At 32.8% G+C, this 13045-nt stretch overlaps 1 protein-coding gene across 2 annotated transcripts in view; it reads left to right on the forward strand.

The window, feature by feature from the left end:
* VPS13B (vacuolar protein sorting 13 homolog B) overlaps positions 1 to 13045 on the forward strand; it is a 1012351-nt gene that overhangs the window by 775865 nt on the left and 223441 nt on the right. For both annotated transcript variants that reach the window (XM_051970918.1, XM_051970917.1), the window contains one exon: positions 2110 to 2247. In XM_051970918.1, the coding sequence (XP_051826878.1) occupies positions 2110 to 2247 (138 nt within the window). The remainder of the gene's footprint in view (positions 1 to 2109; positions 2248 to 13045) is intronic.

Consider the following 13045-nt stretch of genomic DNA (forward strand, 5'->3'; position numbering starts at 1 on the left):
TCCTCAAATATTTATAAGCAAAATACATTTGTATGGAAGTTTGCCAAGGCATTATTAGAGATTTAAAAAAAAAAAAAAAAAGAGCAAAGGAACTAGAGTAGAAAGGATAGTATAGAGTTGAACTGATTCACCAAGGAGTAAAGTTTCATTTACAACCATTATATGACATTTTAAGGGGAGACACTGCTTTAAACTCACTACTCCAGCTTACATAGCACTAGAGAAGGGAAGATAACATACACAGTCCAAGAGTGATGACCTGGAAAACAGTTGACAACTAAAAGAATTAGAGCTCATAAAACAAAATAATAAAAGATTATGATTAAGTAAAGGAATTTCAGAGTCAGAATTCTATGCAGATCCAGGTTCTATGGTCTGGACCTAGTAACTTCTTTGCTAATGATGATAAAATTATTAGAACGTTATGTGGTCACTTTTCTGATGCTAATAAGATACATAAATCTGTTTGCATCTCTTACTAGTAACAGTCTTTGTCGCCTATGTACAAAGCCTTAGTCTAGCAGCAAGACTAGGAATAATATTTCTTAGTAATGAATCTGCTTTGTAATGTACATACTGCTTTAAAATAGTACATCATATTAAAAAAAAAAGAATGCATTGTTAGCATTTGATATTTACCACATAATTAGTCTTACAATCAGCATCAGTTGATTTCAGTCTTTTTTTTTTGAAATCACATAACTTGGGGCAGCTAGGTGACGCAGTGGATAGAGCACCAGCCCTGAATTCAGGAGGACCTGAGCTCAAATTTGACCTCAGACACTTAGCACTTCCTGGCTGTGTGACCCTGGGCAAGTCACTTGACCCCAATTGCCTCAGCCAAAAAAGAAAGAAAGAAAGAAAGAAAAGATAAAGAAATCACATAACTGTATGTAAATGCCAGATTTCTTCCAGATCACATGACAAGGTCAAGAAATACAAATTCCAAAGTAGAATTTATATGCCAATTTACATATGACAGGATTAGTGTAAGATCATATGTTGAAAATAATGTGTAAATACCATTCTTGGAAGTAATCCAATCAATAAAACTTAAAATAAATAATACTTTATTAAGACTTTTTCAAATTAAATGAAAATTGGATAAATGGAATCTATGATAAGAGCATCTCAATAAAATTTACATTCTGAGTCCATTAAAACACACAAGGAAAAAAAAATCTTGGAAATAAAGGAAAACTTAATAAATACGTAGAAGATTTAAAAAATTGTATGCCAGGATACAGCAGTCATTTTAAAAGTTATTTCAGTAAGAGTAACATTGGCAAGAATTAAAAAAGCAAACTATATTATTTTCCATAATCAATAGCTAAAAAGGGTAAATAAAAAATATATAGCATTAAGCACATAAAATTGAATGCCTTGGGTTTTATTTTTAATTATGGGTCTTAAAGAACTGACCTTTGTCATTTAGGTTAATTAGGAAAAGCTACTGAAGGAAATTTCAAAAACTTTGTAATAAAAGGTTATTATAATGTTAGCAAAACCCTTCAGTAGACCAAATAACTCTTAAGCAATACTAATTTGTGGTATCTTTAAGTGTGCTACACTGTTTTAAGCTTCTGTCAATTTTACTTTTTTGTTCTTTAATTGGATTCTGGCATCATATTAAAAAAAAAAAACCCTCCCCAGTGTTCAATCAATTGTCTGCAATTTTATAATTTATACTCTATTGAAAAATGAAATAAGCAAAATTTCAGCTAATCTTCATTTTCTTAGCTGCTTCATCAGTAGCTTTTATATATTACCAAATATTATTGGTACCACATAGTGTCAGTGTCTCAATTTTGGAATTATTATGTGTGTCTGTGCGCACACACATACACACACACACACACACACACACACACATATATATATATATTGCACATTTGTGTGTGTATATACATATATATGTATATACGTATGTGTATATGTACATATACACATAGAGACATACTGCAAACATATTCTCTGTGTATCTTTGCTGAACTATTAAAGAAGTATTTGATTCCCATATTGGAGATGGTTTCCTTGATTTCTTATAAGACCCATTTTACAATCTTGAAATGTTATTAATGGTTTGAATTTATGTTCTTGTCACTTCAGATCCTGGAAAGACACTACCAGAAGCTCTGGATTACTCCAAGGTATGGTTACAGACAGTAGCTGGAGAAATAGATACCAAAAGTGGAATTCCACCTTCTCTTGTTGTTCTACAAATCAAAGACTTTCTTAATGGACCAGGTAGGATATTGTGTTTTCGTGTAGAAATCCGTTTTTAAAGTCTTAAATATTGATGTGCAGTACACATTTAATTTAAAAGTCTAAAGGGATCTCTTTGATCATGTAATGGTCATTTGTCTCTAGTCAGGGATGGAGTGGAGGTTAGAGAGGTTTTGGGGGAGACCAACCTCTATAATATAACCTATATGTGAAGGTACAGCCCTTAGTTTAAGACCTCCAGTAAAATGGACCCATTACTCACCCACCCCTCCCAAAGTAGCACATTCCATTTTTTGAGAGATCTGTTAGGAAGGTTTTCCTTTCATCAAACCTACATTTATCTCTTTGCAACTTCCACCCATTGTTCCTACTTTCTCCTTCTGTGTCCAGGAGAAAAAATATTTCACCTGACAACTATTTTTTTTTTAAATCGGTGCCAAATAGTTTGGATGATTGCAGTTTTAGAATATAATTTGAACTGTAAAAAGTGCTATTCATGCTTCATTCTTTATTTTAATATTTTATTTTATATTCTATATCTTTTGTTTCTCAAAATAAATTTATGAGTATTTCATCACATTTTGAATAGTATACTCTTGGTAGCTGTGAACAAACTTTTTAAAACATTTTAATATTATAGAAGTTTGAGTTCTTTTTCATCATAGGACAGGAAGTGGGGGGAAGGGAAACCACCATGTATGTTGGAGCTTACAGAATAATATAGTCATATGTTTCAAAATAAAATGTTCAAAATAAAAAAGTCAGAATTTTTATACGTCTCATCTCCTCTATGGTCCCTGTTTGCAAAACAATGATAATGGTTTAGGAGGGAACTGGAACTAAAAGATCTTCAAAAATTCCTATCTCCTAGATATGATTATAGTGTAGGAGGATAAAGGATAATAGTCCAAAAAGGTACCAGCTCCATGGAAAACCAAAGCCTGTAAACAAGCAATTACTGAGAAAGCCACAGAGGACTATAGTTCCATTCCAGGAAATAGAGAAACTGGGAATTGTCCACTTAGTAAGATCAAGCCAAGAGAGTAAAAATATGAATATTTTCTCAAGAATTTGAAACAATACCAAGCATAATATCAATGGGATGCTTCATAAAATTAGTTAAAACCAGAAATCTTATATGGGAGAAGAAAGCAAACAGGTAAGACTATTGAGAGAGAGCTAACTATTTCTTTTTGTAGTCTTTTTAAGCTTTGAGAATATTTATCCCAATCACATTCATATTAACAATTTGAGGCCTCAGAGCAAGGCTACCTACCATTCCCTATCAGACTTCTAGGGATATTCCTAAGGAGTTGGGGTGACTTTCTGATATTATCAATTCAGGTGCCTTCTGATGTTCTTTGCAATGTTAACTGCCTTTCATTAGCACTCCAGTTTCATTTAGCTAATAATCTTTACAGAAGAATATTTACTAGATAAAGCAAGAACAGAAGTATAGACATTTCCCCTAAACACTCAAAGATATTTTCTTTCTTATACCACCTTGGTCCCTGAGGAACCATGGCTCAAACTTAAAGCAGTTTCTAATACAGTATTTGCCCCACTATTTTCACTTTTAAATATTTCATACCTGAAATCACTGCCTCTCTCTCCCTTGTACACAAAATCTGGCATGAGCTCCAACTCCCAAATCTCTAACAACTCTTTCCATTTTTTTTAAGTTTCATTTTATTTTTTAACTGAAAAAACATTTTCTTTTCCTCTCACCACTCACCCATTTTAAAAGGGAAAAAAAGAAAAGCTAAACTTTTGTAACAAAAGTGTATAATCAAATGAAGTAAATTCTCATACTGTCCTTGTTTAAAAAAAATTTGTATCATTCAGCATTTTGCATGTTAGGAGCTTAATAGTTCAGTGTATTGATCGTCATTAGTCAAAATCATGATCAGTCATGATCCAGAGATCTTATATTTTTCAAGATTGGTTATCTTTGTAATATTACTCATATAAATTTCTAGTTCTGATCACTTCTGTATGCATCTTTTTTTTTTTTTAATGTAAGTCTTCCTAGTTTTTTCCTAGGGCTTTTCATCATTTCTTCTGACAATAAGTATTACATTAAATTTGTATACCATAATTGTTTAGCCATTCCCCAGTTGATAGGTAGTTGATTATTTACAGGTCTTTGCTACTATGAAAAAGAGCTAGCTGCTATAAATATTTATTCCTCCACACTCAGCTAGCCAGTAAGGACTTACAGACAAAAGCACAAAGTCTTGAACTAATATATTCTGTGGGGAGGACACTACATAGAGAGGAATGAATGCAAGCTAATTTGAGAAAGCGCAGCAAAGGTGGGGACCAAAGAGAATGTAGCACCTCTGGTGGTACAAAAAGAAATGACTTTTTTCTACAAAACTGGTTAAGAATAAAATATAGCATTTAGTGAATATTTGTTAAAGTTTAGATGTTTTGAACCAAGTTTTTTTTTTTTCTTATGTAATTCTTTGAAAGATATATTAATTGTGTGCAATGTGGGATGTACATCCTGAAACAGCAAGTCTGGAAAGTTTTTGAATTTTCTATCTTAGGCAAAAACTTTCTTGTTGTTAGCAAATTGTCAGCTAAAGGAGATAAGTAGATGTTTTACAGAATCATTTTATTTTCCCACCACAAAGAAAATCAGGTTGTCTTTTTCTATTAACTTAGGAGATCAAAAAACCTTAGCAAGTTGTAAGACTTGAAGACCACTAATGAAGTGGAACAACAGGATATATTAATACATTTCATGCCACATCAACTGTCTATTTTATACATTTTTGCCAATTAAAGAAAAATGCTATTTCTTCTAGATTTTAGATTATAGGAAACTTACTACTCCATAGATCTTAACTTTAGCCATACTGACACCACACACTCCCAGGAAAGTAGAATTAAAGAATTCTTTGTTTGTTGTTATTTATAATTAATAATTTTTAAATATCCATTACCAAATATATTTTCTGTAAATTATTAGGCAGTTTAGTGATGTAGTAGGTAGTGTGGGACTTGGATTAAAAAGACTTGAGTTCCAATTTCATCATAAACAACCACTAATTATGTGATCCAGGGCAAGTCACTTCACTTAACCTCTCTTTGTCCATTTCCTTAATTGTATAGTAGGGCTGATAATAGTACCTATAACACAGCATTATTATAAGAATAATAAGTTTCTGTACGTGTGTGTGTGTGTGTCTGTGTGTGTATAAAACACTTGGCAGTCCTTAAACCTGTAGTTAAACTAATTTCAATAAATGAATAATAAATCTATGAATTGCATTATAATATACCACTTCTTCTATTAAAAGGTAATTAACATTAAAAGTTGGGCACTAATCTTTATAGTTGTTCTTTAAAAACAAATACACTGAGGCAGTTAGGTGGTGCAATTGATAGAGCACTAGCCCTAGAATCAGGAAAACTTGAGGTAAATCTGGCCTCAGATACTAGTTGTGTGATCTTGGCCAAGTCACTCAACCCCAAATGCCTTGGGAGTAAAAAAACACACACACAACTCAAGTACATAATATGATGTTTAAAAGATAGAAGATATTGGTCTGCCATTATTATAAAACATTTAGATCATTGACAAAGTATTTTGTCTTTTGCTATAAGGCATTTTAGAAGTAAGAGAAATTAATTTCTTAACTTTAAAATATCCATGTAAAGATATGAATGTTGTGGTTTTTGAATTTAGTTATTTGGATTTGTTTTCTGAGTATCACTTTATGTAAATAGAGTAACAAGAAAACTATGCTTACCATTCATTATAGTAGCAAATTGGTAAAGTTCAAGATCTTTCCTTTTCTTTGCCATCTTTTTTAACTGCTTGTTTACAATCAATGAGAACCAATGACAGACCTCCAATTTGTACATCAAAAAACAACTTAAAGTCCATTCTCCTACCCCTCCAAAGGCAATGGTTGTCTCCATTAGCAAGGTCAGTGGTTGGGAAAAACCTCAAAAACAGCAGCTACCAGAACCCCCTAGAATCGTCTCTCCAGCAGGTGATAGATTAGTTGGAACAAATTGGAACCATTGTACTTCAGCAATCCTGGTTTCTTTCAAGCTGTTTTTAAAATGTCGTCATTTTAATACCCATTCGCAGCCCCGCAGAACAGTCCACAGCAGGTTAATTTGAATCATATGATGTGTCACTGCCCTCAGCTGACATGAGCTCCATTCCATGTGTGAAGCCATAATAAATCCATTCCCAACCGAGGCAAATTCCCCGTGAGAAGGTGAACTAATCCAGGCCTCACACTGGCATGCTAGCCCTCCATAATTGAAAGCAGGGCCACCTGTTCCCAGCACAGTTAGCCTATAGAGAGAAAATTAGCATTAGATCAGATACTTCTTATATTGAAAAATCATTCTACTTCTTACAAGTTCAGCTGTAGGCTGCTCAGTATGACATCATAGAGAAACTTAGGAATGTGCCCACTTGATCCCAGTTTAACAGTTTTGTTAACCATGGTGTTTGTTAGCTTTGAAATGAGATTTTTTTTTTTTTTTATTTAATGAAAGCTGACACGTGAGAAGGGGAATGTTGAGGATGCAGACTTTTCTAATTAACTCAGGGTCATTTGTGAAAGCATTTGAGCTTTTTGGTAATTTTGTCATTCTTCTTTTGTGAGCAAATTTTTGAACCATTGACATTATAACCATGAAATGACATTTAAATAAGAGGACCTTACGAGTGCACTGCATTTGGGGAGAGCTAAATGCTTAAATCATTTATTTTATAATATTTTCATTTAACACAAATTTTTTGCGGACTATTCCTACTATTTATTGTTTGAACATTAAATATTTAACTTAAAAGCTCATAGATTCACAAATTGAGGAACTCAATTTCACAATTCTTTTAGCTTAGTATTTATGTGATACTTAGTAAATTAACTTTGAGAATCAACTACTTTTTACATTGTCTAAAAGTACCTTTTCCATTGTCAGTATACCTTTCCCAGAATGTGCAACTAGACAATGTGGAATGGTTGAAAAAAATTCCAGAACCTCATTCCAATTCTGCCCTTATTACTACCTGTATATGGGCAAGTTAATTAATCAGTACATAAATCAGTAAGCATTTATTAAATAACTCTTATGTGCTAAGCACTATGCCAAGTGTCTCTTTCTTGGAGTGAAGATATTAGGGACTTTTGATTAAGAGGAGTGAGAGGATTGTAAGTATGACATTGTGAGGAAGAAAATGCACCTAATTATCCTCCATCTCTTACCTTTCTAGCTATTTCTTTTTTGTTTTGCTAACTTTTTAATATCTCCTTTCTTATCTGACTTCTCTAAGGCTCATTCCTTAACCTTGAATTAAGTTTGGCAGTTACAGCAAATAATTGTTACAAATATATATAGTGCTAAATGTTAAACGTACAAAGATAAAACCTAATTATCTATTCAAAGAGCTAACATTCTACTGGAGAGATGACAGAAAATACAACATGCATATATATAGTTAATCTAAAAAGAGAGATTCTATTTGAGTGACTCAGAAAATGTTACCTAAGGTGAACTTTGACACAAGATAGGAATTTAGAGGAGTAGAATTGAGGAGGCAAGCAATTGCTTGTGTAAATATATGTCTTTATTGCTACCTCACAAGTAACTTAAAGATGTACAGAATGTAATTATTGTTTATATTTGGGAATAGCAAAATGACAACATAAAGATTTTTCCAACAAGATTTCTCCCATATGCATACATATATACATATCTCAGTTTACATTCTGAGTTATCATTTCCATTTTCTATTAGTGTTTCAATTCTGTAGCAGCATCATGCCTCCCACAAGGTAGGCTTATCACCTGAAATCTCATCACCATGCAGATTGGCTCAGTTTTTGATACTCAACACCTCAGTTGCTTTTCCCCACAGTTGTAGGCCTGGAAGGTAGAGAAATAAATTCCTCTCAAAAATTATTTTGTGTTCTTTGTTCTTTGTGTTCTGGGCTCAGAACTTTCCAGGTTGTTCCATTTTTCAATTCCAGGGATCATCATGCCCTTGTGCCAAATACCTCCTACTGCCCCACATCCTTTTTTTACCTTTCTTCTGTGTATTGTCTTCTTCTATTAAATTATGAGATTCTTGAGGGCAAGGGTTGTCTTTCTTTTTCCAATTTTTGTCCCCAGTGCTTAGCATAGTGCCTAGCACATAGTAGGCAATAAATCAAAAAACATGAACAAACTATTTGCAAAGGATGAAGTGCAAATTCTTGACAACCTTATGAAAGAATGCTCCAAACTCCCAAAAAGGCAAATGCACTTCAAAATAGCACTGAGATTTTACCTCACATCCCAGCAAATTGTCAAAAATAATAAAAGATGGAAATAATCAGTTTTGAAATAGTGAAATAACAAGAACACTGATGCATTGTTGGTGAAGTTGGTAACAAGTACAACCATTCTGAAAATATGCAACTGAAGTGGCTAAAATGTTCTACCTTTTGACCCAGAGATTATAATGCTAGATCCTCAAGAAAGTCCCTAATAATTTTTTTTAAAGCTACATATACACCAAAATATTTATAGCAGCACTTCTTGGGAACAAAATAGATACCCATTGGTAGAGGAATGGCTAAACAAATTTCAATGAATGCATGTTTTTAAGTTTTGGAGATTAAAAAAAAAAACATTTATACATTATTCTCACTCTGGAAGAGGTCTCTTGTAATAAAGTAAAATAGTTGCGTAATATTTATGATACAGTGGTTTCATCTAAAAGTATATGCCACATTTCACATTTGTAGCATTCCCCTGCCATCTCTATTTTTTAATTAATAGAATTCTATTTTCTTTCCTTCTTATTCCTCACCCAATGAAAAAGAAAAGTAATTTTTTGGTAATGTATATGTATCAAAGTCAAAACAAATTCTTTCATTCACTGTCTACAAAAATAATAATGTCTCATTCTGTGCCCTAAATCTATCATGTTTGTACAGTACAGTAGACATATTCCATCATTCATCCTTTGGAATTCATAAGTGATCCTTGTATGTTGGTCATAGTTCTCACACACTTCAGAGTCATTTGTTGTAACTGTATTGTTATAATTTTTTTAATTTTTCTGGTTCTGCTCAATTTATTCTTCAGTTAACAAAAGTCTTCAAAATTGCTTATTTTTATAATGTTGTCATAGTTTAAATTATTCTATTTCTGCTTACTTCACTGTGCACCAATTCTAATGACTTTCTCTTTTTGAAATAGTCTCCTCTTTTGTTTCATCACTTTTATAGTACTCCTTCCCATTCATATACTACCACTTGTTAGCTATTCCTCAGTTATTGGTCATCTTCTATATCCAGTTAACCCATTACTAGACCTCTTCCCAAAAAGAAAGAGAAAAAGATCCTATATATACAAAAATACTCATAGGAGCTCTCTTTATGGTACATGAATTTAGTGGTATATTTCTGTGCTGTAAGAAATTATAGATATGATAAATACAAAGTATAGAAATACTTTCATCAACTGATACAGAGTTAAATAAGGATAGACAAGAAAACAATTAACAATATAAATGGAAGAGGCAACCTCTACAAAATAATAAAAAATTAATGTAGTAAAATTATAAATAACAATCTTGGTCCCAAAGAAGAGATATATTTGTCTATTCCCACTCTTTTACAGAGGTGGAAAGTCTTCAGGTATTGAACATTTCAAACAGTGTCAGATCTTTTCAATGAGTTGTGAGATTATACTGATAATTTAGGCTACATAAAAATAAAAGATAGTCACCTTTTAAAATAGAAGTATATGTAGTAAGAGAGAATATCTTCATTCTGTACTTTGTCCTGGTTAATTTACATCTGTAGTACTGGTTTATTTTCTGAGCAGCACATTTAAGAAATATATTGACAAGTATTCATGTCCAAAAGAGGATAAGCAAGATAGTGAGAAAACTAAAAATCATATCATAATAACAATATTTGAAAGAATTTCCATTTTTTTATTGTTTTATTTTTTCTCGTAATCCATGTCCATTAACTTTATACACATATCATGAATACACATGAATCATTTTTGGGGAGAGAAAAATCAGAATAAAAGGGAAAAACTATGACTGGAAAAGAAACAGAAGAAAAAGAACAAAAGTGAACATAGCAAATGTTTATTTATATTCAGTCTCTATAGTTCTCTCTCTGAATGCAGATGGCATTTTCTGTCCAAAGTCTATCGGGATTGCTTTGGATCATTGAACCACTGAGAAGAACTGAGTCTTTCATAGTTGATCATCGCACATTTTTGCTATAGTGTATACATTGTACTCCTGGTTCTGCTTATTTCATTCAGCATCAGTTTTCTAAAATCAGCTTGTTCATCATTTTTAATAGAACAGTACTATCCATTACCTTCATATATCACAACTTATTCAACCACTCCTTACTTGATAGGCATCTATTTGTTTTCCAGTTCTTTGCCACAACAAAAAGAGCTGCTACAAACATTTTTGCATGTGTAGGTCCTTTTCTCTTTTTTATGATCATTTTGGAATACAAGCCCAGTATGCACATCTTATAACTCTTTGGGCTTTAGTTCCAAATTGCTCTCCAGAATGGTTGGATCAGTTCTCAGCTTCACCAACAATGCATTAGTGCTCCAGTTCCTCACATCCCCTCCAACATTTATTATTATCTTTTTTTTTTTATCAATCTTAGCTAATCTGAGAGTCTTGAGGTGGTTTAATTTGTATCATGTGATATCACAGGGTCATAGGCTTATAGAGTTAGAAGAATAAGAGACCTTCCAGGTCGTCTTGTTTATCCCCTTCATTTTATAGATGAGGAAAATGAGGCTCCAAATGGTTAGCTTGGTTATATAATCATTAAGGTAATAAATGAGATAATCAAGATTTGAACCAGGTCATCTGACTGAAAATTACAGAATAGTTACTTGTTTGTAAGAGATACCACAATGAACACTCACCACTCTAATGAATTGCAGATCTAAACACTGTCCCTAAGACCCTCATTTGCTACACATAGATTTACCTGATCCAGAATGACAGCTGTCCAAACCTTTTCTCCCTTCTTGTCTAGAGGAGAAGGAGAGGGAGTGGCACAGGCAGAGCAAAGAGCATTCCCAGGGAGAGTTAGTGACCTTGAGCGTAAGTTAGGGGAATCGCTGTGGCAATCACATCTTGTTGGGGTATTCTTTCTAAGAACTGTAGTCTAGAGCATCCTTGAAAGGTGAAAAAAAAGGAAAAGGAAGGGAAGGGTATGTGTGAAATTGAAAGAATACGGTATTACCAAGTCAGCCTACATCCTGGAGTTTTACATTGCCATGTAGATGAGTACTTTGACAGTTAAACATATATTTATTCAAATGCCTGCCACGTGCAAAGGTGTCATCTCTCTGTTCCCCCTCTCCCCAAATAAAACTTACTAATATCTAAAATAGAACAGACCATATATTTAAAACATGGAATGTGAGAAAAGCAAAGATAGAGACCCAGATAATTAAGTTAAGAAAAATACTTTCATGTAGAATTGGGAAAAGATTCATGAAGAAGGCATCATCTAAATAGGCCTTGAAGGAAAATAAAGATTTCAGTAGTTGGGAATGAAGTAGTACATTCCAGGAATAAGGGGTAAATGGCCTATTCTAATACACAGTGGTAGAATGAGATGAGAGAACAACCAGAAAGACTGGTATGTATAGAACATGGAATTCATAAAGGGAATAATGTGAAATGGCTAGAAAGGTAAATTGGGGTCAGATCCTATAGGGACTTAAATGCCAGGCAATTGGGTTTATATTTTATCTTGTAGCCATTAGGGATGTGTTGAATTATTTTAAATAGGAAAGTCATATGGCCAGACCTAGACATTTGTAATATTATTTTGGCTGATATAGGATGTATTAACTGGAACAAAGAAAAGCTGGAATCAGGAGGACCAGTTTATAATAGAGAGATAAGGAATATTTGGAATAGGAACCTAAGAATGTAAATGCAAAGAGAAACACAGAGGATAGGGGAGGAAGAGAGATATTCTGGTGATATTGTCTAAGTTTAATAAAATAGGACTTAGTGATTGAGTATAAAGGATAAGGAAGAATCAAGAGTCGAACATTTTGAACCTCACTCACTAAAAGAATTATGGTGTCTTCAGCAGAAAAAAAGGAAAATATTGACGAAAGTTTGTAGGGAAAGAAAATTAATTCAGTTTTGCATCCACCCACCCACCCCCAATAACGTTGTAATACTTTGCTCCTTCCTTGTGAGTTTTATCATGTATTATGGATATATGTGCATATTTGATTTTTCCCTGCCTCAACAAAGATTATATACTCTAGGACTCAGATTTTTTAAACTGTGGGTAGAACCCCATATGAGTTCTTGTAACTGAATGTTAGGAGGTCATGAAATTATGATTTATTGTCAATAAATGTTTGATTTGTATGCAAATTTTTAGTACCTATATACCCAGAATAAAAATTTCTCAGTCAAAAAAGGGTCACAGGTGGGAAAAGTTTTAAGAAACTCTGCTCTATAAGAATATCTTAATTTTTCTGTTTTCCCCATTGCTTATCACAAAAGTCTGCCCATGATATGTACTTAATAAAAATTAATTAAATATATGTATTATTTTCATTCAAATAAGTGTTGTCATCTCTGTGGTAGGTTGTATTCCTATTCCAACTATGCTGCCATTGCCTAAGACATTTTATAATCTCTTTTAGAAATGTCATCAATAGTATAAGAGTATGGGGATTTTTTTCTGAACAGATCTCACAAAAATCAAATAATTCAAATTTTAAAAAACAATGCATACTTATTTCTTCCATATAATGAATGGTATAGA

This window comes from Antechinus flavipes, chromosome 1 (genome assembly GCF_016432865.1).
Source record: "Antechinus flavipes isolate AdamAnt ecotype Samford, QLD, Australia chromosome 1, AdamAnt_v2, whole genome shotgun sequence".
NCBI lineage: Eukaryota > Metazoa > Chordata > Mammalia > Dasyuromorphia > Dasyuridae > Antechinus > Antechinus flavipes.